Genomic DNA, 25,319 nt, shown 5'->3' with positions numbered 1-25,319 from the left:
TCGGTTTATACAATGGCCCCGCCACATTCGAACAGATGATTGACTCTCTGCTTCAAGGTTTCAAATGGTCAACTTGCCTTTGTTACCTCGATGAAGCCCTTGTGTTTTCTCCTACATTTGAATCGCACCTTGAGCGCGTCGCAGCTATCCTTGACGTCTTCCGCAAGGCTGGATTCAAATTAAACTCATCTAAGTGCCACTTCGGGCGTCGACAGATTACAGTCCTAGGCCTCTTGTCAATGCTTTCGGAGTACAACCCGACCCGGAGAAGGTCAGGGCGGTAATGGCTTTTCCTGTACCTCAATCTGTTAAAGAGGTTCGGAGTTTTGTGGGGCTCTGTTCTTATTTCCGACGGTTCGCGAAAGATTTCGCAGCAATCGCTCAACCAATCACTGAACCTCTGAAGAAAGACGTGCCTTTTACGGGGGGTTCCCCTTAGGCTGCCGCATTTTCATGCCTTATCACGATTCTCACGAATCCACCGGTCTTGGCCCACTTTGACCCGCCCGCTCCTACAGAGGTCTGAATCGATGCCATTGGTTATGGGATCGGCGCCATCTTATCGCAACGGCAACACGGACACGACCGCGTTATAGCCTACGCTAGCCGGCTCTTGACAACTGCAGAGCGCAACTATTCGATTACCGAGCGCGAATGTCTGGCTCTCGTCTGGGCTGTTTCAAGGTTCCACCCATACTTATATGACAAGCCCTTCTCAGTAATAAAGACCATCATGCGCATTGTTGGCTTTCCTCGCTCAAGGATCCTACTGGCCGGCTCGGTCGTTGGGCGCTCCGACTACAAGAATATCCCTACACAGTGACTTACAAGTCGGGACGGCAACACCAAGACGCAGATTGCCTCTCTCGCTACCCAGTCGAGGACGCGAGCTCTACGTCTTATACTGACACCGACGCCTGTGTTCCCTGTGCTTTTCCTCTGCTCCATGTCACCGACGAGCAGCGCCGTGACCTGTCCTTGCGTATCATCATTGACGGCCTGGAATCGTCACCTGCCGATAGTTCCCCTCGCTTATTCACACTTCAAGATGGCGTACTCTACCACCACAACGTTCACCCCGACGGCCCTGCATTACTCCTTATGATCCCTAAACACCTTCGCTCGGCTGTTCTCCACGAAGCTCACGACCTCCCCACTGCCGGCCACCTGGGTGTGTCACGTACCTACGACCGGATCCGCCGACGCTGCTTATGGTGTGTCACGTACTTGCGACGCTGCTTATGACCAGGGTCTGCTCGCTCCGTTCGAAAATACGTAACTGCATGCCAGAAATCCCAGCTACGCAGGACACCATCGACGCTCCCCGCTGGGTACCTTCAACCACTCGACATTCCCCCGGAACCATTATTTAGGGTTGGTTTGGGCTTACTTGGCCATTTTCCTCTACCTCTGGGAACAGGTGGATCGCTGTCGCCGTGGATTACGCCACGCGCTACGCCATCACCCGAGCGATTGCTACAAGCTGCGCCACAGATGTCGCCGATTTTCTTCTACGCGACGTGATTTTAATAAACGGAGCTCCGCGACAACTTCTCACAGACCATCCTGCCTCTCGCCAGGACCGACACCGTTGTCCGAGCACTGCGCCTTTGCAAGCTGTAAATACATCCACAATCGCAACATATGGCCAACGCTCCTTCACCATTGACCTGGGCCTGCGTCGCATATTTCGGTGGATTTTCATCCTCGCCGACGTGTGCTTCGCCATACTAGGTGCGGACTTTCTCACCCATTTCGGTTTGAACGTGAATCTTCGCTCCCGTCAACTTGTGGACTGTACGACCAGCCTCTCCGTGCAAGGTATCCTCGCACCGCTGTCCGCCTCTACGCAACCAGCTCAGCATTCGCCATCATCAGAATCCGCCTCTATCCTCAGTGAATTTCCTGAACTTACCAAACCTAGCAATTTGGAACTTCCGGTGCGGCACACTGTGACGCACCACATCGTCACCACGGGTCCTCCAGCGTCCTGCAAGCCACGACGTCTTGCTGGAGACCGCCTCGCCACAGCTCGCAGAGAATTTGATCACATGCTGTAGTTAGGCATAATCCGCCCATTGTCAAGCAGGTGGTCATCTGCCCTACACATGGTGCCCAAGCGTGACCCCGGAGATTGGCGCCCTTGTGGAGACTATAGTGCATTGAATGCCCGCACCGCTCCCGACCGGTACCCGCTCCCGCACATTCACGACTTTGCTACCACTCTTGCTGGAACAACCATATTTAGCAAGATTGACCTAGTCAAGGCATATCATCAAATTCCTGTGGAACCAGCGGACATACCGAAGACTGCCATCACACCTTTTGGACTATTCGAGTACGTCCGCATGCCTTTCGGGTTACGTAATGCAGGCCAAACTTTCCAACGCTTCATCAATGAAGTCATACGTGGTCTGCACTTCATCATCGCCTATCTTGATGATCTGCTGGTGGCAAGTTCTTCACCAGAATGATCTGCCGGTGGCAAGTTCTTCACCAGAGCAGCACGCTGACCACATGCGGTTGCTGTTTTCGCGACTGCAGGAGCATGGCTTAACTATCAACACAGCCAAATGTCTTTGGTGTTGACAACGTCGAATTTCTTGGACACCTTGTCACACCTGAAGGAATCAAGCCATTGGACAGGAAGGTTCAAGCTCTGCGGGATTTTCCACGTCCAACGTCGCTTCGCAAGCTCCGCGAATTTCTCGGGCATCTGAACTTCCATCGTCGGTTCCTGCCTAATATAGCGCGCATCATCATCTACCTCTGACCGACATGCTGAAGGCTCCAAAGGCACCATCTGCGATCTTGGAGAGGACATCCGAAGCAGACGCCGCCTTCCAAGAAGCCAAGAATGCCCTGGCACAAGCCACCCTCCTAGTGCATCCCCTAACTGACGCGCCCATGTGGCTCATCACCGACGCCTCCTCCAGTGCCGTTGGTACAGTTCTGCAACAATTCCAGCAGAATTTGTGGTGTCCACTCGGTTTCTTTTCGCAGAAGATGAAGCCGGCAGAAACTCGATACAGCACTTTCGACCGCGAACTCCTGGCTGTCTACCTTGGCATTCGCCACTGTCGCCACCTTCTCGAAGGTACCGTGTTCCATGTACTGACGGACCTGTAGAGGATCCGATTCTGCCGCCGCCGCCGGGAGCGTCTGCACAACGAGCGGATGGTTATGTTTGCGGCGCCGGCCTCCTCGGCGTGGAAGGCACGTAGAGTAAAGGCTCAGTTTCACCGCCGCTCGGCTGCTCGCCGGTTGCGATCACAGTTCGTTCTCTTCTCTCTGCGCGCGTCTTTTCGCGCCCCTATAGGGTCCATTCACCATATTCACTTGGGTGGCTCTGCTAATTTCACATCGAGTGACAGCCACACTTGTAGTGGGTCCAAGTTCATTCTGGGTATACCTCCCGGGGAACAGCAGTCTGCCTGGACCCAGTCCTTCCCCACCCCATTATCACATATAGCTCCTAATATGCTATAGTAGAAACACTGCCTATGATCAGCTTATCTTACTGTTTGGCTCTAGCTGCAGTCAGCTAAGCTCAATTGATAGGCATCCCAGCTGTTCCATTCTTGGAGGAAGGCTCCCATGAATCCCCTTTTGTAGTTGAACCTGCTAAATGGCATCCAACTAAGACCCTCAATACTGCAGCGTCAAGAGTCTGAATCCAGCTGCCTAGTTTGCACCAAACAATCTGCAGTTTGGCTGCTTGATTATGCAACCCGACTTGCCTCCACCTCCAAATTTTCAGCGGGCAGTGTGTGTATACAATTTGTTGGCCGTGTTCGTGAAAATGAAGCGTATTGCGCCATCATGTACTGAAGTTTAATTTTGTGTTCTTGTGAATATGAACTTTTATTCAATGTGGTAGTGAACTTTGTTACATGTTGCATGGTCTATATGGTGCACAATTTTCTGTTGTTTTAATGACCTACAAGTCTTCGTTAGTTGTCAGGACAGCCGACTAATACTGTTTATATTAAGGGGAGGTTATGAGTCAAACTTACAATTTATTTCTGCCTGTTACCATCGATATGAATGATGCATGCTGATATGTGTCCCATACAGTAAACTCTTTCCTTGTAGCTGTCCCACCCTGCATGCAACACAACTCTTTCAATCTTTTCTTTTTTTCTTGTTTAAACGCTTGCCTGGTTCACGTCATTTGCTGCTGTACAGCTCGGTAGTCGAGGTCACCCGTGGTGACCAATACCACATGCACCAGACTTCAAAAAGTGGCCACAAAAAACATCAAATTTTCTTTGAGCACGAGGTCTAGAAAGGTCTGAGCAGTGATCTATAGTCACTTTTACATGCAAAGCAATGAGGGCATACATTGTCAGCCAATCAATTACAAGATGATGCATACCCTTCTAGGAGTGACAATAGATTGTGACCTCTGCTGGAGTCCTCTTGTCTGCTACCTGGAAAATAAGCTAGCCATGAACACCCATGTCCTCAGATTTCTAGCAGTAAAGTTTCGGGGTACATCTGTCAGAGCGATGGTCGAATTCTAATGCACTTTTCTTGGTTCTTCTATGCTATATAGCTTGCCTGTATTGAATGGAAAATGAAATGGAAAGAACTGAAAAATTATAGGCCCATTAGCTTACTCCCAGTATTATATAAAACCTTTACCAAAATAATCTCCAATAGAAGGGCAACACTGGACTTTAATCAACCAAAGGAACAGGCTGGCTTCAGGAAGGGATACTCTACAATGGATCACATCCATGTCATTAATCAGGTTATCGAGAAATCCGCAGAGTAAGCCTATCTGTGTGGCTTTCATAGATTAAGAAAAAGCACTTGATTCAGTAGAGATACTAGCAGTCATAGAGGCATTGCGTAATCAAGGAGTACGGGCCGCTTACGTAAATACCCTGGAAAATATCTAGAGATTCCACAGCCACCTTAATTCTACACGAGAAAAGTTGGAAGATACCAATAAAGAAAGGGGTCAGGCAAGGAGACACAATCTCTCAAATGCTATTTACTGCGTGCTTGGAAGTATTCAAGCTATTAAACTGGAAAGGTTTAGGAGTAAGGATCAACAGCGAATACCTCAGCAACCTTCGGTTTTACGATGACATTGTTCTATTCAGCGACACTGCAGACGAGTTACAACAAATGATTGAGGACCTTAACAGGGAGAGTGTAAGAATGGGGTTGAAGATTAATATGCAGAAGACAAAGATAATGATAAATAACTGGGCAAGAGAACAAGATTTCAAGTCAGCCTGTGAAGGAGTACGTTTACCTTGATCAACTAATCACAGGGAACCCTGACCATGAGAAGGAAATTCACAGAATAAAAATGGGTTGGATCGCATACGGCAGACATTGTGAGCTCCTGACTGGGAGCTTGCTGTTATCATAGAAAAGGAAGATATACAATCAATGCATTTTACCGGTATTGACATAGGGGGCAGAGACTTGGAGACTGACAAAAAAAGCTTCAGAACAAGGACGTGCAAAGAGTGATGGAACGAATGCTAGGCATAAATTTAAGAGAAAGAAAGAGAGCAGTCTGGATCAGAGAGCAAACGGGTACAGACAACATTCTAATAGACACTAAGAGAAAAAAATGGCACTGGGCAGGTCATGTAATGCGCAGATGAGATAACCGTTGGACCATCAGGGTGGCAGAATGGGTACCAAGCGAAGGGAAGTGCAGTAGAGGACGGCAGAAGACTAGGTGGTGCGACGAAATTAGGAAATTTGCGGGTGCTAGTTGTAATCGGTTGGCGCAGGACAGGGGTAATTGACAGGGAGAAGCCTTCATCCTGCAGTGGACATAAAATAGGCTACAGCTGATGATGACTGAATGGAAGTTAGGACTAACCTCCGTCCTATCTAGTCTGTACAAGCCCAAGCTGTGGCAAATGTCTCAGCCTTCCCAGGTAAGCAGTTCATGGCTATTATAGCTGTCATGGATGGTGCCGCCATGCGGGCAACAATATCCACCGCCTACGACTCGGGCGCCCCAACATTCAAGTTGATGCTCTAAGGATGTACATCATGCACTTCACCCAACTTCAGTCGCATCATCTCGCCTCCCTTCCTGCTGCTAGACCTCGTTCAGCGCATAGCAGGATTATCACCCTTAATCGTGAAACTTTACTGCTGCATTTTATGCCAGCAACATAACCATCCCTACTGCTGTGGAGCCTGCACCCTGCTCTTCTTGTCGCACCCAGTATCAAAAAGGAAACAGATGTCATCTGTCAGCCTCGAACCACATTTTTATTCCTGCATGAAAAGCACACTGAATAGCCACATTTGCGCACACAGTTCCATTTCATCCATAAGTTCACCTGAAGCAGTGATAATTCCCTTGGTACCTATCATCCTACAATTCCAGTAGTCTTGCACTGCATCAACAGCTGCAGAACTTGCAGCTATCTATGCTACTCTGGAATTCATTGATGACAAATCATCAGGCATCGCGCATTTCTTGCGAGTCGAAGCCAACGCTCCAGTGCCTGCTGTCCCTGTTCAATCACAGACCTAACAAGCAGCTAGTTGCAGACATCTAACTACTACATCAATGCACAGTCGACAAAAAGTGCAACATCTATCAGTGGATATAGGGTCAGTGCAGATGACAATGCCCAATCAGCTCACGGTGGTGTCCACCGTACATCAATACCACTATCGAGAACAGATGCAGTCACAAGGCTTTGCTCCCCTCATGCAAGCTTACACTGAAACATAAGTGAATTTACACATTTCTCCACAGATTGGATCCATGTTTGCAACTCCGTCTTCAACACAGGATACCATCAGAGGAAGCAACACCTCTGTGCTGCCTGTGGCATTCACAAACATCTATTCTTTCCACACTGAAATAGGTGACAGCCGTTTGCAACCACTGCGGCTGCGTGGTGATTAAGCACCTCCTCTATTGGCGGCGAGGAGTTACGGAGTCGCCATCTATCGGAAGCGCCTCTCTGGCGTAGTATGAGGGATCACGCGGCGCGCTCCTCATAGGTTTTGCCGTCAGCGCTCACTGAAAACACTACGCGCGAGCTCTCCCGGACATTTTTATAAGTAATTTCGAAACGAAATAAGTTTTTTACTGTCTAAATTATACTCTAGCGCAAACTGAAAGCACACAATCGTTTACAGACGCTATCTCTTTACCGAATACGTACAGTGAACGCCACTGCGCGCGGTCGCCGCAATGGAGTCTTCCGAACCGGCTTCTTGCGTGAAAGCTAGGTAAATGCTGAGAGCAAACTATGTGAAATATGTTCTTATAGTGTTTGTATAACTAAATGGTGCGTAATAGAACGAAACCACAATGCAGCGACCGACTGCGCGTCTGCATGCTTGTCCGCGCATTGTTTCGCTTTCTTCGCGCGCGCGTTTTCGCACCGTGCCATGAGCTCTAGGCCGCAGAATACGAGCATTTGACAGCATACAAGCAACCATTGTTGCGTGGGCGCTATCAGAGTTGTTCAAAAATAATTTCATTGTAGAGACTTCGACAGGGACTGTGATGTGCCGTCGCGACGATTCAATCTTTTTTTTTCTTCTAAATTATTCGACCTTTCAATATTGTTTCTCGAGTTGCGTCGCACTGCATGTTTACCGGTGTTCTCAGCGTGCAATTTCCCGCTGCTCCTTTTTGTGATGCAGTGCATTAATTCACAACACAAACATGACCATATGCCATGCTTTCTTTAAATGTGCTTCTTACCGCTGCCTTTCCACTCCACTGAACTTGCAGTATCTATAGCATCGACAAATTCATAGACCAAACCGTTATGACATTAGTCGGCCAGCGGACTCAGGCGAGCGTCTCAGTGCGCGTTTTCAGAACATTGCAGACCGCGCGCTGTAGCAGAAATCTTCCTCGCGTCTGTGCTTGCTGCATACCCGAGTTGTAGCCAATGACTGTTTGCCGGTTTTATGTGTCGCGAGCCAAGCTTCATGCAACTACTTATCCTGCGGCTACGTGTGAATAAGGCTGACACCGGCCGCCGTTACGTGCGTCCGGCCCTGAGGCACCGAGCAGTAGCCTACCATGTTGCGCGCCTTCAACGGCAGCCACTACCTATTGTAGTGCTTCCAAACGTTGTAGAGGAGACACTCGAAGCGGGAAAATTTCGCCAGTAAGTGAGGACCGCAACGTACGAGGGAATTTAAACTCGTTTTCAGCTCGCTTCGGCGGTCCCGAAGCAGCCGACGCGGCCGCTATGTCCACGTGATCCCTCCTAGCACGTCACGCCGACAGTGGCGCCAGCTTTCCCAGTGGTGGAGCTCGAGGCCAATAACTGCCCCCGTTACAGTGTGGTAAGTGCACGAGACCATGGTTGAAAAACTGGACATCGCCCCTTGCTGTAGGAAAGCCTTAGGATACTGGTCCAAACAGGTTTCCGCACTCAATACCTTAAATGTGATCATTGAAAGTTGTATTGCATTGTGTGCACTTTTACTGTCTTTTTATCCTTTTATTCCCTTTCCCCAACAAAGGTTAGCCAGCCGGTACTTACATTGGCTAACCTCCCTCTCTTGATTCTCCGCCTTAGTTTTGCAAGAGGTAACTTTCAAGTTATTGCATGTGTCATTACGAATATCCAGAAGCGCTACCTTAACCTTCATGGAGGATGATTTTATCTCGCAGCTAGTTACATTCATACTGGTGCCACTAGCATACATGACACATGTTGCAGTGCCATCCACTTTACCTCCACAGATAATGGTATTAAGGTTAGGATAGTCAAGCAGGCCAAATCTGGCAGGCTTTTTTAAAACATGCCAAGTAAAAAAAAACTAATTCTGAGGCTTTGCATGCCAAAATCACAACGTGTATATGAGGCATGCCGTAGGAGGGGACTGGAATAATTTCGACCATCTGGGGTTCTTTAAAGTGCACCCAATGCACGGTACATGGGTGCTTCTGCCTTTTGCCCCCATTGAAATGCGGCCACTGCAATCTGCTGAGTACGACGATGCTAATTTTAGCAAACTGAACACAGAAAGAAAAGGTTCGGTTTTCTGAAGAAGTGTTATCAGGCATCAAACGAAATAAAACACTGAAACACGAGCACAAATAGCAGTTTATTGCCAAGTACAATGCAATCAATTACTGCTGCCAAAGTACACAACTTTGCATACATTTCATGCAATCAGCAGACTATGCCTGCAGCATAACTAAGAACATATTTTTTTTATGTCAACAGCCTGCTTATATGGCATCATCAGTATAACTCTACATTGCACATGAGCAATTCAGTGTGTATTTGCAGCTACTCATGAAGAGGCTCACAAAATATGGAAGACCACTTTTGAACTTCTGGTGAGATATATGGTATATGAGATCTGCATAGTGAACTCTAGGTATGAAAATCAAGTCAAACAGATAGCAACAAATAACATGGATAAAACAACTGCATAACACAGTGCAGTAGTACCACGTTACTTCCACGGTTCACAGGGAGAACAACAAGGCGATATCAGAAAACGTGAAGTCAGGCAACAGTTGTCAACAAAAAAAAAGTCAACAAAGGTGCGGTAAACAAATGTTTTGATTGTCAGAGCTATAAAGTAAAATCACAAGGTTGTGTGCTAAAGATTCTTACAAGCAACACACTGAATGCACTAGGCACATTGATGGCAGCAAAAAATTGAAAGGAAAAAGCAACTAGAGATCAATGGCTACATTTCGAGAGCTCGTTCAGAAGTGTATGGTTGTTTACAAATGTCCAGATTCTTTTGCCATCACTACCACTACCTTGAAAATTTCACGTTCTTCAACACATATAGCAAAGCTGCTGTATATTTCACAATATCAATTCTGCAATGTGGCTTCGCAAGTGCTAGGCAAGGATTTCCACTACTGTGAGAAGACCACCATTATCAACAGTTCCATTTGTATGCTGTACATTGTCAAGGCCGAAGAGGCCATGCTCACACAGATGTCTCAAGATTGCTTGGCAACGATATCAAAGTCACTCCTGATATAAACAACTGTAACAGCTAGACTTCCACCTTATCCTTATGCATTTGTAAGCAGCAAAAAGGCTATTTCACTGGAATTAGGCATACCTAGCCATCTCAATCACAATCGTGTCAGCCAAGTGTTCAGCCTGAGAATTAGGCAGATCTTGACACTCGAAAGGGCTGTGCAACAATATTTCTGCTGCATTTTTCTGGTAGTAAAGTCGCTCAGGCTATGACAAGAAGACTAGGAGCACCTTGCAAAGAGCGTATCCACCAGAATGTCACAAAGGAGTTTTCTTCATTCAGCTCCCATTTGTAAGTCAGAAATGTCCACTGATAGCTATTGAGGCTCTACTACAAAGCTTATTATGCATCCAACCGTTCATTTTTTCAATGAAAGAAACACTAAATTAGGCTTACCCACCGTGCCTCAAACCATCAAAGATAGGGAACATTCCGTACCTGCCAAGTACTACCTACATGACAGTGTGGTCAAGTGAAATGTAATGCTCGGTAAGATTTGGCAAATGCTGAAGCAGACATCACCTTATTTCGAGAGCAATTTTTTGCTTTTCTGAGCAGTGCTTTTATGGTTAAGTATAGGATAGTGTTCAAATTATGTTCAATAATTTTGCTCTTTGTGCCCTGTAGAATACTTAAGGTAGTAATATGCTTAGCTTTATGTTTACATAAATATCAAGACCGTTTTCAGAGAACTCCAAAATATTTACTGCTTTGCTCATTTCCTCATTAACCAAAGCCACCAAGCCAAATGCCCAGAACATGAATGGCACACAGTCACAGGGAAGCAAAATCGGAGAAATGCACCTGCCCTAGCCCAGCACTGTGAAAGTCACATTGCCATGGTCAGCCTTTGTGGGGCTGGAAACCTGATATCTCAGTAAGCTGACATAGTGGCCATCTGTGGAGCACACCAAATTTCTATTTAACTGCAATTAAAAAAAGTAGACGTCTTGTTACACATGTTTCTGCTAGTAGAAGCTGGCACAATAGGTCGTTGGCTTATAAATTTTACATAGCTAAAAGAATTGTAATCGGAACATAACCCTTCAAAATGTGAAAATGTTACGAACAGGATTGCTTGAAAATTTTAAAATATTGTCGCATCTTTATCTGATTAAAACACAGTGCTCTTTTCCTTCCGAATATTCCAAATGGGCTGAAAACACCTGTAGTAGTGGGCTTTATTTCATTATGCAAGAACTACAGCAGTTTCTGGCACTATGTTATTCTGTCAAGTACCTAACAGTGTTAGTGCTTTAAATTTCTTTGTGGCTACCTGAATGCGCACATGATTCAGTGCTACTTTTCCAACTTGTACCATGGCAAAAGGAGATTGAAGTGTAGAGTGAAGCTTGAATGTTTGTAAACAGTGAGACCAAACTTGGAAAGCATGCACAATGGTGTGAAAAGCTATCAAGTACTGTAACAAAGTATTTTAGACAGATGGTAGTACAATGATAAAAGAAATGTAAAAAGCTCTCCCAATTTATAACCTGGGTGGCTACTATGAACGTGATGTCTTGGCTGTTGTATCTGATTATTATCACAAAGGCAGAGAATACACACGAATTGTGTTTTAACAAGTGTGTTTACGCCTATGAGCCACAAGACTGCTGTAGTAGGCAAATATACATGGGCACTCATTACACCTAAAAGGCGTTTTGCTTGTGTGGGGTTGGGTGTATGAAGTGTTGCATTTCGTCATGTCGGGGCTGAAGTGGTTGACAGAATACACCTTTTGCTTGCCTGCAGGAAATCAGAAAAAAGAAAAATGTGGTTACAACTCTGTGTGCACACATGCAAGCCTCCATCTTGTCTCGATATATATATGTTTTTTTTTCAGTTTCAAGAAATATATTAAAGGTTGGGTATGTTCCTTAACATATGTAGTAGGGGTTGCGCAAATACTTGAATATCACAAAATAAAATAGTAAACATTCGTATAATTGGATATGTGAATTGAATCAATTTTTCAAATATCCTATAAAACAACCGGGGTGGTAAATGCCTTATTGTGCGCTGCCTATTCACAGAGAGTGGTCCGAATTGGTACAAGGTTCACTGAAATGATAATGTGACCTGGCCAGAGTGAACTACGACACAAGGACAAAAGCAGTGCATTTTTGGAAAGCATGAAAACATATGCAAAGATTGGGCTGATTAGCCACCGGAAGGCAGATACATCATATTGCATACATGGGTTCCAAATGGTGCTTCAACAGCCATCAGTCAGGTCATTGAGCCTAATCAGAGCTCCTTCGTTGGGCTTCGTGAACTCTTGCGCTTTGACAATGATCTCGATTTTTACTGGCATCCCCTTTCAAACAAGGTGGCCCCTAATGGTCACCTAGGCTGCTTGATCTAATCAGGTTTTACTAAATCCATCACACTCTAGAGTTTTGTTTACCTGTCCGTGATCTTTTCTTTCTTCATTAAAACCCCTTTTTCTATATTGTAAGGTTACCTATGCGTTTAGCAGTAGCAAAGATGCTTGAAAGCTACACACTATCGTGTAGCATCATTCACCTCATGTCCAGGAATATTATGCAAGCTGCAATACGATGGCTAAAGCTTGTCACTATTGACTTCATATCAAAAACTGGTGTCATGCACAGAAAGAACTCATGACCAGCTCTGTGGTTTAATATTCACAAGATTGATAAAGTACATCTCTAGTCGACAAAATGAAAACATACTCTATTGTAAATGCCAAATCACTTTAATTGTACCAACTCTGTCAATAGATTCATGAGCTGTCTCATTAAGACCAAGCTAGCACCTTAGAAAAGTCTGTGCTTTCTTCTAGTGTGTGTGCCTGTAACCACTTTTGCCATACCTTAGCGCCTAAAATCAAGAAATATCAAAGCAATCAGAAATAAAAAAAGATGTCTCACTTGCATGCTCTTTGGTGTGCAAAAAAAGTTTGGCCTGGTACTGCGTCACAAATGGGCACACCTGGCACTTCAGTTGCACTGGTTCTTTAACAGCAGCAGAGTCCACTGGAAGCACAAGTGTCTTGAAGTTGTTTTCTGCAGATTGAGACAACTTCGTGTCCTCATCTTTGTGCATGAACACACACACTTCATTGCTGTCGCACACAGACTTGAGCGATTCAGGATCCAAATCGCTTACACTTATTTCATGCCTCTGGCTTGGCGCTGTTTGTGTCGATGGTTCAGGGTCCACAATTGTTCTGTTTTCGCTCACGCACTTCAGTTGCAGCGGTTCTTTAACAGCAGCAGAGTCCATTGGAAGCACAAGTGTCTTGAAGTTGTTTTCTGCAGATTGAAAGAACTTCGTGTCCTCATCTTTGTGCATAGACACACACACTTCATTGATGTCACATACAGACTTGAGCAATTCAGGATCGTCGTCGCTTACACTTCTTTTGTGTCTCTGGTGTGGTGCTGTTTGTGTGGATGATTCAGGATCCACAACTGTTCTGGTTTCACTCACGCACTTCAGTTGCAGTGGTTCTTTGACGGCAGTAGAGTCTGTGGGAAGCACAAGTGTCTTGAGGCCGTATTCCGCAGATTGAGGCAACTTCGTGCCCTCGTCTTTGTGCATGGACACAAACACTTCATTGCGGTCACGTATAGACTTGAGTGATTCAGGATCCTCATCGCTTACACTTCCTTCATGTCTCTGACTTGGTGCTGTTTGTGTTGACGGTTCAGGGTCCACAGCCATTCTGCTTTCATTTGAGTTGCATTGGCCCTTTCTTTTTTCCTGTGTGTGGCCTGGAGCAGCTGTCACACATGGACTGGTATTCACATCTTTGTTTGCCGCTTCATTTCTAACAGAGTTGTTCTGAGTCTCGGAACATTCATCTGTCTGGCTTGGGGCAGCTTGCAACAAACATGCAACTGAAAGAGACATAATTTTAATGACCGATACCCATTACCACCACAAAACATTTAGTTGCATTGATTATACATAAAGGAAATAAAATGTAGTAGAAATGAAAAGAATATGAAAGAGATCAGGCATTCGGTTACGTAGAATGGTTGAGGACAACCGTCTGTGTACACTGCCTAATGATGATAAAACAATATACTCTTTTCGTGCCTGACTGGTTCAGTGAAGACTATATTAATGGTGTTTTCTGGATGCATTATTTGATGAGCTGAATACAACACCACTACCACACATTATTAAATTATTTCACACACATTTTGCTATAAAGATTGTTGGCCTAGTTTTATTTTTACTAAACAAAATACAGTTGAACCTGCTTGTAACGATACCTGTTTTAACAATATGTGTATATTGGTTATCACAATGAAAAGCTGCTGCACTGTCAGCTTTTGTGTATGTATTCTATGGAGAAATAGCCCGCTTACTACAATGTCCCCATGCTGCATTATTGGTTATAACGATGAAGTCTGGCTGCCGAGTGTCCGTGCCGAAACGTAATGGAATGCGAAATCCTTGAAAAGAATGAAGTGAAATGTGAGCTGCTGCACGATCGCCCGCCATCCCAACTGCCGCCACGTGCTTCTCCCCATAAGAGATGCACGCCAGCCTTGCATGCATCTCTGCCGTCGCCCTTCCACCCTCCGAAGATGAATAGGCGGCGCCCTTAGCTCTCAGTCACGTCACCCTCTAAAACACGAATGGACTGCCTCACCTGCGCTGACAATGCTGCCAGCACCTGCTATGGTTGCTCAATGGCTACGGTGTTGGGCAGCTAAGCACGAGGTCGCGGGATTGAATCCCGGCCACGGCAGCCGCATTTCGATGGAAGCGACATGCGAAAACATCCATGTACTGAGGTTTAGGTGCACGTTAAAGAACCCCAGGTGGCCTAAATTTCCGCAGTACTCAACTACAGCGCGCCTCATAATCAGATTGTGGTTGTGGCTCGTAAAACCCCATAATTTAATTTTTTTTAACACTGCTGGCACTGCTCCCAGATTACTCCCTGGGCCCTCATTCTGCGCAGTTATGCTAACGGATTAAGTCACTCGTACTTGTGATTGTTTGTTGCGTCAAAGTCGTTCCTGGCTGTGTAGTTTCTCAGCCTCGTTTGACTCGCTCCCGAAACAGAACATAGTTGATCCGCCAGCTGATAATGCAACGCACGATGTTGCTGGTGAAAAGAAAGCACGCTACTATAGATTTGGAAACGAAGTTCTTCTAACCGATGAGGCAATCATTGCAAATGTGTTTGCATTGGATAGCAACAGTGGCGGCCACGACGGCAGCGCTGACACAGTAGGACCGGCTGCCTCAACATTGTCCCCACAGGAGGCCCTGTAGATGATCCAGTCCCCTTTGGGCTTGTTTTCACGATGGACCTTCTGCTTCACTACGTGGAGCACCTGGATGCCTTAGAGAAGGATGTCGGCAAGCTTTGCACAATGCAAGCAAGGCTGACGGACACGCGGTTTCCTTGTGCAAGCCAGTGTGATGTACCCGGCGAGATGCTTGTGGCGATCTCAAACCAGTGTTTCTTCTCTATTTCTCAAGCTGAGACGCTGCCGCGACAACCTTCCCACACTTTTTAAAAGGCCCCTTTCGGGACCACCAAAGCGATGCCGTGGCGAGGCTTGTATGTCACTTGCCGCCTGTGACCCTCGTTTGCAGTTGTAGCAGTGCCATTCTTGAATGCTGACAGCAGCGGTATGTTAACACGCGATCACAGTGCACAGGAAGCAGAATTAAACAGTTAAGTGAGTCAACACATTAAGAAGCCGGATGTAGGAAGGTGGTGGGGTAGAGAACTGGCCTCCCTTCCCACCATTACAGTTTTCTCGTAATAGCTATGCCATCCCCCATTTCTTTTTCATGCAGACTGGTTATAACAATTATCAGTTACAACAATGGAATTTTCGTGGTACTTGAATATTGTTATAGGTGGGTTGAACTGTAATTCAAACAAGTGCAACAAAGGCTTAGAATCATTTTTTCTGTGCTTGGTTGTATTTCTTCCACAGACCAAGTTGAGTAGCACTGCCAAGAGCTAATAAAACACAAAAGGCACACACAAGCATTCTACAAATGAAGATTAAAGGCAAAATGTTTTACCGCAATTTCACCCTTTACTATGCACATTAGCATTAACAACAGCAGCAGGACACTGTACTTATTCGAATCTAAGGTGATAGTTCTTTTATTGCAATAGCAATGATATCGACATTTCAAGTGCATTTCTGCTTTGGCATTGCTGTGAAGTTCCATATAAAGTCCAAGAGCGATAAAATTTTGACTGCACGCTGTATGGGAAATGCGCATGTGAAAGAATGCGAGGGTGAACTGGCAATCGCGGCTCAATGTCGCGCACAAAAGGGAGAAAAGCGGGGAGAAAGTGCACTGTATTCCATCACACGCATGGCTACAGGAGGAGGAGGGTGGTTGGCCGCGTGCTCGGGCCGCTTCTTGAAAACCATCTGCGATGTGTACAGATTCCACCACACGGTGTTTTCCCGGCTTGGTTTGTGTCAATGTGAGTGGCAGCACAAAGGTCAATTCGCTCACTGCTGCTGCCGCACTTACTCAAGCATTTTGACTCAAAGTTTCCGCGGTCATAGAGTGAGGTGTATTCATGTTTGCTTGTGCGCTAGTGATGGTACGCTTGTTAATTTAGTTAGCATGCCTATGTTTACAACCTTATACAGCCGAGAGAACTACTATCCTTACTTAGTATAGCCGTCCACTAATTTGTTAACGCAATCAATTCTTCGCCTTTCAAGCGAAACTGCGACATTTAAAAAAATATATAAGGAGTTAAGAAACTGCAGGGCTGGCTTACATTCAAGCATTTTGTTAGGAGCTGTTACAATGACAAAAGTACGCTCTGCTAACACCACTATGAAAATAGATTAGAGTCACCATCACAATACGCTGGGCTGCCACTCCAGGTGCAGGTGAAGGAATGCCATTTTTGCCTCTTTGGCTGCACCTGCGGCTAGCATGCAGGCATGTTCATTTTCTTTTTGCAACATTTGCTTACGGCCAAACAGCATAATGGCAATGAGCAAGCAGTGTCCCTACAGCGCCGCACTCAACGGAGAAGTTGTGTTGGTGGCAGAGTAGATGTCTAATGTAAAAATAAAGACTTCAGCGTGGACGGTCACATGGACTGCCAGAAGCTCAATGGGGCTTCAAATGGGGCTAGATGGTACGACACCGTTCTGTTTACTGCACTATACTTTTATATACAAAGGATAAAGAAAGAGACTGACGCACATGTGCGCAAACTTTCAACCGTTTATTACTCACTCATCATCATCATCATCAGCCTGGTTACGCCCACTGCAGGGCAAAGGCCTCTCCAATACTTCTCCAACAACCCCGGCCATGTACTAATTGTGGCCCTGCTGTCCCTGCAAACTTCTTAATCTCATCCGCCCACCTAACTTTCTGCCGCCCCCTGCTACGCTTCCCTTCTCTTGGAATCCAGTCTGTAACCCTTAATGACCACGGTTATCTTCCCTCCATTACATGTCCTGCCCATGCCCATTTCTTTTTCTTGATTTCAACTAAGATATCATTACCTCGCGTTTGTTCCCTCACCCAATCTGCTCTTTTCTTATCCCTTAACGTCACACCTTTCATTCTTCTTTCCATAGCTCGTTGCGCCGTCCTCAATTTGAGTAGAACCCTTTTCGTAAGCCTCCAGGTTTCTGCCCCGTAGGTGAGTACTGGTAAGACACAGCTATTATACACTTTTCTCTTGAGGGATAATGGCAACCTGCTGTCTGACTAGTGCATGCTAGATATATACACAATAGGGTGACTGAAACCTAATTAAAAGAACATGAAATGAAAAGCAAATATGGAACTATCTACGCACATCTGATTTTAACAATGACAAGTATGACTTGATCAAACATTCATCTATGAATTTAAAAGCTGTTTCTCACACGACCACAAAAGGTGTGAAAACATGGTTTCCTGAATCATTTTTTATCACGACATGTGCTTGGAAGATTTCATGTGCTTCTTTAAAGCTGCAGCGAGCCAAAACCTTGGTTTCGCTGAAGATAGGCTTGCAGCCACATCATGCGCTGTGTGTCGCCAAATTTCCTGTTGACTGGAGCATTCCTGTCGCATACTTATGCTCGCATAACCTAATGTTATTACATCGGGATGTCTGTGTTGTGCATGAATTTCTACAGGTGGAAGGGATCTTGTAGACAATGTTGTCGACACATTCCCAAAGCCTGTTTGCATGCTTAATTTCATATTTGTTTTGGGCTGGTTTTTCCGTGTCGTTAGTTACCTTTTACATGGCTTTTCATCTTAAAAGGAGCTGAAAAACCACTTTTGCACCACGGCTTTTGCCAATCTTGTTGAGGCCGTGTAAAATTTTATACATATAAGGTATCACAGTTACCTTCGCCTAACGCACACCATCCTTTGTAGCTGCTTTCTTTTTGTTACTTAAGCCTCCCAAACCTTTTTCGGCAATGGACGCTATAAGTGTGGTAGGATAACCAATGGCGTTAAGCTTCGTGACCTGCCACTGCATACTATCGTTGATCCTATGATCACATGATTCTCTGATGCCTTGGTCCATGCTCGAGGTGGCTATTGCTCATTTTACTAACTAAGAATGCCCTGAATTGTAAGGGAGCAAGCTTTTTTCACTTCTCATTTTGTACTCCCAACAAGTGTGAGTTACTGAATGTCAGTTTCCAGTCTGAGAATTGGAGGCTATCATTATCTGGCATTTCAATCGTAAACTACTGCCCTTGGTGTACCCGTGCAAATATTTCCACGCTTTCTGTTTCAGAAACTTCTGCAAACTAGTCATATGAAAAACAAATGGGAAAATTATCAACATAACAGAAACATCTGGAAGCTCCAAGGCTATGTAGCTCTTTCTGCATGATCCTGTCCCTCTTAGCTAAAAATTAAGGTTGTGAGAATATTTGAAAAGTTTGAGTATTATGAAATATTCGGAGATGTTCGAATATTCGGTTGCATGGAATTATTCGAATCAAACTGAATCTTGTGCTGGCTGTGTGGGAGGAAGCATGGTTCTTAGAATTTGTTTCTATTTAGTCTAAGAATATTGGGGCAATTTTGTGCCTAATTTTGTGATGATTTCGTACTGCTAGCGAAATTTTGCCTCTAGAGCACACTTAGCCAGCAGACGTCTAAACACTACAGGAAAGCCAGCCTCGCAGTAGCAAGGGGAATGCGTTTGCAGACGAGGGCCCATATTTTTTACAGCACAGCTGTCTACGGCTAGGATCCAGGATTTCATGGCATCTGCGGGGAAGAACTCTCCTTTAAAAAGTGAGATAAAAGAGGCAACAACAAAAGTAAACACATATAGCAAGCGCATATCGCCGCTTGCATCGATGATGATGGTTTAATGACATCCCCTCTGAAGCAGAGCGGTGACAGTCACCTAGCCTGCTTGATTTAATCAGGTTTGCTACAGATGTTTTTTATCTAGCATTTTGTATACATCTAGTTAATCTTTTTTTTTTCTTCAAAATCTCCGTAGTACTGCTAGCTATGACTAAGAGATCCAGCCGAATCAATCTCTTCCCTACTTTTTTTCTTTTCGCCACCTACTTATCACGACCGACGACTGGTTGACACTTCTGTCCACATTAAACCCAAGTGCTTCTGGAAGGTATAGGTTACCTACGGTTCTCACTAGGTGAATCCCTTAGTATTCCATTGTGATTTGCTGTGTGGTCTCCAGATTTTTGCTGCAGCATACACATGCCTCATCTAGTTCAGGTTATTTGCTCCGGTATGTTTTTGTTCATAGGCAACCGGCTCAAGCCTCAAATAGCAAGGCACTGCCCTTTGTATTACAGTACAGATTTTTTTCTAATTCTTTCTCCTCACTCTTGTAAATCTCCATGGTCCTTTTTGTTTACATTCTTTGCATCTCATTAACTGTCTCTCTTTCTCTCACTTTCTGATGACTCCTGGAAGTCTATTTACTGTTTCAGTTACTTTGAAATTGGTTGCACATTCCTCAACCTCTTCCTGCGTTCTGTGTCCATGCTTTTCAAGTACACATACCAGTGCACTTTAGCTGCCCACCATTTATGTTCGTCTGTGCTCCCGAGTCTTTCTTCAATACTAATTTTGCTCTGTGCTTCTTCAACTTCAAAAGAGGCCCAACCAATGTCACTCTGCACTGCCTCATTTGTGGTTTTACCATAAGCTCCCAAAGCCAACTGGCCTTACCCATATCTGGTGAGCTTCCAACTCTGACAAGATATCTGATTTTAAGCATAGAATGGCATTTGCGAACATTAGCAGTGACACCATAACTCCTTTCCAGTTTCCATGCACCACCACATACTTATTGTGGCCCCACAGTGCTCCGTGTTTCATAATTGCAGCCTTCCGTTTCCCCTTTATTTTCAGATTCTTTTGGTGGGTACTTCAGTAAGTCTTTCCTTCGTTTATGTATACGCTGAGGTATTTATATTGGTCCACTATAGGTATGACTTGACGTTAAAATTGACACCACGTAATTACTCATCTTTTCATTAAAGATCGTAATTCCCAATTTCTCTGTGCTAAACTTGAAGCCAAGGATTGTCACTGTGTTGCCACAAATATTCGCAAGTGTCTGTAAATCTTTTTTATTATCAGCTAGTAGCACTGTGTCGTCTGCATACATCAGTCCAGGGAGCTTCTGTTGCACCATTTGTCCATAACATATGTAGGATAAATTAAACCCTAATCTCTATGCACTGTGTTAGTACAAACATATTATACTTTAAGCGTCTGCCTGGCCTGAAGCCATTCTGCAGTTCCCTCTATATCATTTTTCTCCACCCACTTCGACAGTTCCAATTTTGCGGCTTGCATTGCCATTCTATATATAACCGATGTTACTGTAACTGGCCTGCATGAGCTCATCTTAACCTTATCACCTTTTCTTTTGTAGATGACGTTTATCTTGCTTTCACGCCATCCAACCAGAATTTTCTTCAATATAATCACTTGCTATATGGCATTAGTCAGCAGTGCCTTGCTTTTTGGACTGAGCTTTTCAATAAGCTGTATTGGGATTTCATCTGGTCCTGCCGCCGTGTTATTAGGGACATTTTCTTCTGCTTTTTTCCAATACAAGCTTTCTATGATAAATTTTGATCTGTCAGGCTTCTCTGTTGTTGCTTGATCTGTTTGAGTCTGAACTGTGCTTTCTTTTGTGCCGAAGTTATCCCTAATAACAACTGTGACATACAGCAGCCTTTACTTTAACAGAGCTCCGTTTAACGGCCACCTGTGTCTGAAACGGCGCTCCGTCACAGCTATCTCTCTGTGAATACATGATGTAGTGAGTTACGTAGTGTGCACCTGATATGACGACCAAGGGGAATTTTTGGTACCATTTCGCTCCACTGTTGCTATTGGAAGGCCATGCATGATCTGTATGCCTGAAGAGCAGCGTATCTACGAGGAGTGACAGGGAGAGCAGTGGCGGGAGAGAGACCACTGATGTTTTGGCAACGCGGCGGCCCGAAAAGAGCGTGCATACGGTGTGATACGTAAGCGACGAGCAAGAGCCGACGACACATATCGCAACGCTGAGAAAGCCGCAAAGAAATGTCGACACCATGAGGTCACAGGGTGGGGATTCGATGGTGCCTACACAAGGTTCCAAAGAGACTTTCTCGATCGCAACTTCGGATCAAGCTGCCGAGTATGTGACTTACTATGGTTCGATAATGACCTCTCGGAAATCAATGGTATACGGTCAGAAGAGCGACAGCAGAAGGTGGTGGATGTGTTGACGCGCTGCTTTCCCGGCGAGAACGTTGGGGAGTTTCCAGTCAGTGGCACATGTAAGGAGGCGCTGACAAAGGCTAACGTGCCTTGGTTCAGCACAATGCATGTACAGATGCTCTGCTAAAGGATGTGCTTTCATGTTTCTCAACGAACTGTTACATGTATCCACATGTGCCAGCGCATCTTCTGAAGCTCAATGCCAATCGGATCAGCGTCGCTGTTAATCTACGTTCAGAGAGTGGAATGGCTCATTATTTTTTTTTTTTGAGTGCCACACCTAATTGTAAGCTTAGTGCTTGACAGCAAGTGTGATGAGTGACGCCTGGCATAGGGTCAAATGCTTCTGAGTTGACGGGCACCTGATGGGGTTTACAGTCGAGCCTGTTTATACCGAGCCTGAGCATTACGTGGAGTCTGTACGTTATGCCCTGAAGTTCGTAGTAAGTGGTAGAGCACTGCACGGGCCTAATTTTTCGGCTCGGGCCCGCTTTATGAAGCCTGAGCCTAGCCCAGGCCCGTGATACCCAACCCGGTCCTGGCCCTGGCCCGGGCTCAGCCCGGGCCCATGGTTCCAAGCCAGGACCCGGCCCGGCCCGGGCCTGCTAGAGGATATTTGTTGTTGATGATTATTATTGATGCCTTGCGCTTTGTAGCGGGCGTTCAGACAGAAAATCTGGTGTGCACATGCATCGAAATGTTGCTTTACCCGCGGTGGTAGCTCAGCGGTTAAGCTGTTGCGCTGTTAAGCCCCAGGACGCGGGTGCGATTCCCGCGGCCACGGCAGCCGCATTTCGATATGGGCGAAATGCAAGATTACCCGTGTACTAAATTTAGGTGCACGTTAAAGAACTCCAGATGGTTGAAATTAATGCGGTCCCCACTATGGCGTGCCTCGTAATCATATTGTGGTTTTGGCACGTAATACCAAGGAATATAAATGAAATGTGGTACATGTACATGTGGTACATGAAAGTCATTACAGTAAAAGTATAGCGACAGTAAAACATAGCAACAAAATTTATTTAGGAGTGTACAACTAAAATGGAAAATCGGATAGAAGCAAACCCGGGACATTTTCTTTGATGCTCTTTCCTACACTCGAGTTGGAAACATTTACACAATTTTTTAAAAGAGGCTCTTGAATAATAATTTGTTGCAGCAAGATAAAAAAGCTTTTTCATATATTATATTTTTTATATTTAAGCAGCAAAGGAAGTTGAAATATAAATCATTCATATTCTAACGTCGACACGTAATCGCCACGTACAATGTAATTATATAATCAACCTCTCCCGCAACACACTTGATATTATTCCAGATAAAAGGTTTCTTCTTTTTTAATGAAATAAGATACAAGGTATGCTTAAAACAAAACTCAGTGACACAAAAAGACTGCACCCGAAAACGATACCACAGGAATAGGAGTCTGAAAAGGCCAGCAAAAGGCAAAAATTTACATGTTCTTGTGTAAAAACAGCAGGCTGTCCAGGCTCTCCGGCTTCAAGCAGGTCTTCCTCTCTTGGAGTACGTACCCAGCTGCACTAAAATTGCGTTCGCTACTGGCGCTCGCAAAGTATTTTTTTGCAAGAAATGAAAGCCCTCGGTATTTCCTACACTGGGCTTTCCGCCATTCAAGCAGTTTCTCAATGTCCTCACAGGAGTCACTGTCCCGAAGGTAACTGTCAAGCTCTCTGTTGGCTGGCTGAGTTTTCGCTGCATCGTGCCACTCCTTAAATTCGTCAAGGAATGTACGCTTCACTGGGGTTCCATTATCCAGCTGGTCTCTGCTTGTTTCTCCTTGTGGAAAACACAGATGTACATCAATAAACAATTTGCGTACTCTGTCGTGAACAGTTTTCCTCTCCTGATCATCAAGCACGCGGAGATGGAGGAAGGGCGGCCACAAGATCGTTGCCATTTTCTGAAATTGTCCTATGGCCATGTTTATTTGAAGAAATTCTAGCGTCCTCGGCTTGAGCTTGCACACTTCTCGTGAGTCTGTCGAAGCAGCAGTAAGGTGCTTCTTCAGTTTTGTGTAGTACATCAATACAAGGGGCAGCGTTACAACTTTGTCCTGCTCAAGCTTTTCGCTGGCCTCCAAGGACTCCAAGAATTTGACGACCTCTGTCAACAAGGCCTTATTGAGGTCATCCAAGAGTAGATTGCCCCTTGAATCCAGAAGGTTCTCTATTGCATCGCACTGAGTTAGCACGGATTTGATCATGGCAAGCTTCGAATTCCACCGCGTGCATATCTTCTGGCACACACCATGTGGTAGCTGGCTCGTCAGTCTGCTCTGTTTTAAAAAGGTCACGACAGCCTTCACTTTTTGCAGTTGTTCCAAAAGGTCAGGCATTCCTGAGCGAGGTACCCGTCATCAAATGCGTTCCGAAGAACGCTGTTTAAGACGTGAGCACAGCAGTTCATTCTGGCATACGGATGCAGCACGCTAATTACGTTGGCACCCTGGTCTGTCACGAACACCACATTGCTTAACATGCCTTCAACAATCCCCAACTTCGCGCTCCTTTGTACAACCTCCTTACGGATGTTCTCTCCCACTTTTCTCTCGGGGGGAAAGTAGCTTGTGAACAAAACAAGGCTCCTCAGTTCCCATTTCACACTCACGTGCGCCGTTGCAGTGATATAGGCTACTTTCTTGTAGTCGTTGGTCCACATGTCAAGGGTCATCGAGCAGCGACCTTCCTTCATTGCTGACTGGATATCAGGCATCCCCGCTTCTCGGGGTTCGTTTGCAACTTCGGACACCCTGTGAGACAACATCGTAGGGTGCAGAATCACGGTCTTCGCGGATATGCTCCCGTACTTGGCATTGATAGCGATCAGTTCGTCAACAACTTTTAGGAATCCGTCATCGCAAACAACGTCAAATGGCCGCATATCTTTTGTGCGCCACTTGACGCAAGCAGTCATCAGATTCCCCTTAATTGTAGATGAAACTTGGGGTTGCTTCTCGGTGAAGAACCAAGTAATGGCAGAGGTGTCATCTGCAGCCTTGCACTTATGGTTCAGGTGCGACGTTCCCGTCTTCCCACCATCATATGCGAAGAAAGCTTTGCAGCTTTCTGGTGATGCCCTACTAGTGATAAGGTGTGCACGTCGACAACTTACAGGAAATGTTTCCAAATCTGGCTTTTCTTTACTTGCTTGGAGACAAGCTTTAGCTTCCCGGTAGCGAGCTTATCTCTTAATACAGCTGCATTCATTGTGCCACATGTACAGGAGACAAATTACGAACTATATAACGCCGGTAACCAACACATTAAAAGCACCAGTGCGCTCTGACAAGCTACGACAGAACAGCCAAAGCTTTTTCTTTTCTCTTTTTCAGTAGATGCGACGTTGGTCCCATGTTACAGACAAAGCAGTTCCTCGCAGGAGGTTCCTTATGGGTGGGCTGTGCTCTGTGCATGCTTCACCTAGCCGGCTGTTGCCAAGCAACAGAAGCCGTCTCTTAGGTGCTTCTTCCTTCGAGTGCCTCTTATTTCTGCTCATATGTGAGGACTTAGTAGAATCTCGCTGTGGTCCCTGCAAGGCGGCAAGGCCTTCATTTTCCGGATGGTGCGAATTATACGCGCTTTCGCCTTGGGATG

At 45.4% G+C, this 25,319-nt stretch overlaps 1 protein-coding gene across 3 annotated transcripts in view; it reads right to left on the bottom strand.

Moving 5' to 3' along the window:
- Positions 1-25,319, bottom strand: part of LOC135913305 (gastrula zinc finger protein XlCGF48.2-like) — a 104,506-nt gene that overhangs the window by 4,817 nt on the left and 74,370 nt on the right. For 2 of the 3 annotated variants that reach the window (XM_070541257.1, XM_065445895.1), the window contains exons 5-6: positions 12,879-13,850; positions 9,060-11,730 (exon numbers count right to left, since the gene is read on the bottom strand). The exons of the other annotated variant lie outside the window; for it this stretch is intronic. In XM_070541257.1, the coding sequence (XP_070397358.1) occupies positions 11,561-11,730; positions 12,879-13,850 (1,142 nt within the window). In that variant the 3' untranslated portion in view covers positions 9,060-11,560. Of the gene's footprint in view, positions 1-9,059; positions 11,731-12,878; positions 13,851-25,319 lie in introns of those variants that run through there. 3 annotated transcript variants of the gene reach the window in all.

Source organism: Dermacentor albipictus, chromosome 6 (assembly GCF_038994185.2).
Source record: "Dermacentor albipictus isolate Rhodes 1998 colony chromosome 6, USDA_Dalb.pri_finalv2, whole genome shotgun sequence".
Classification (NCBI taxonomy): Eukaryota; Metazoa; Arthropoda; class Arachnida; order Ixodida; family Ixodidae; genus Dermacentor; species Dermacentor albipictus.
The sequence above is the reverse complement of the archived record's forward strand: the minus strand, read 5'-3'. Positions and strand labels throughout refer to the sequence as shown.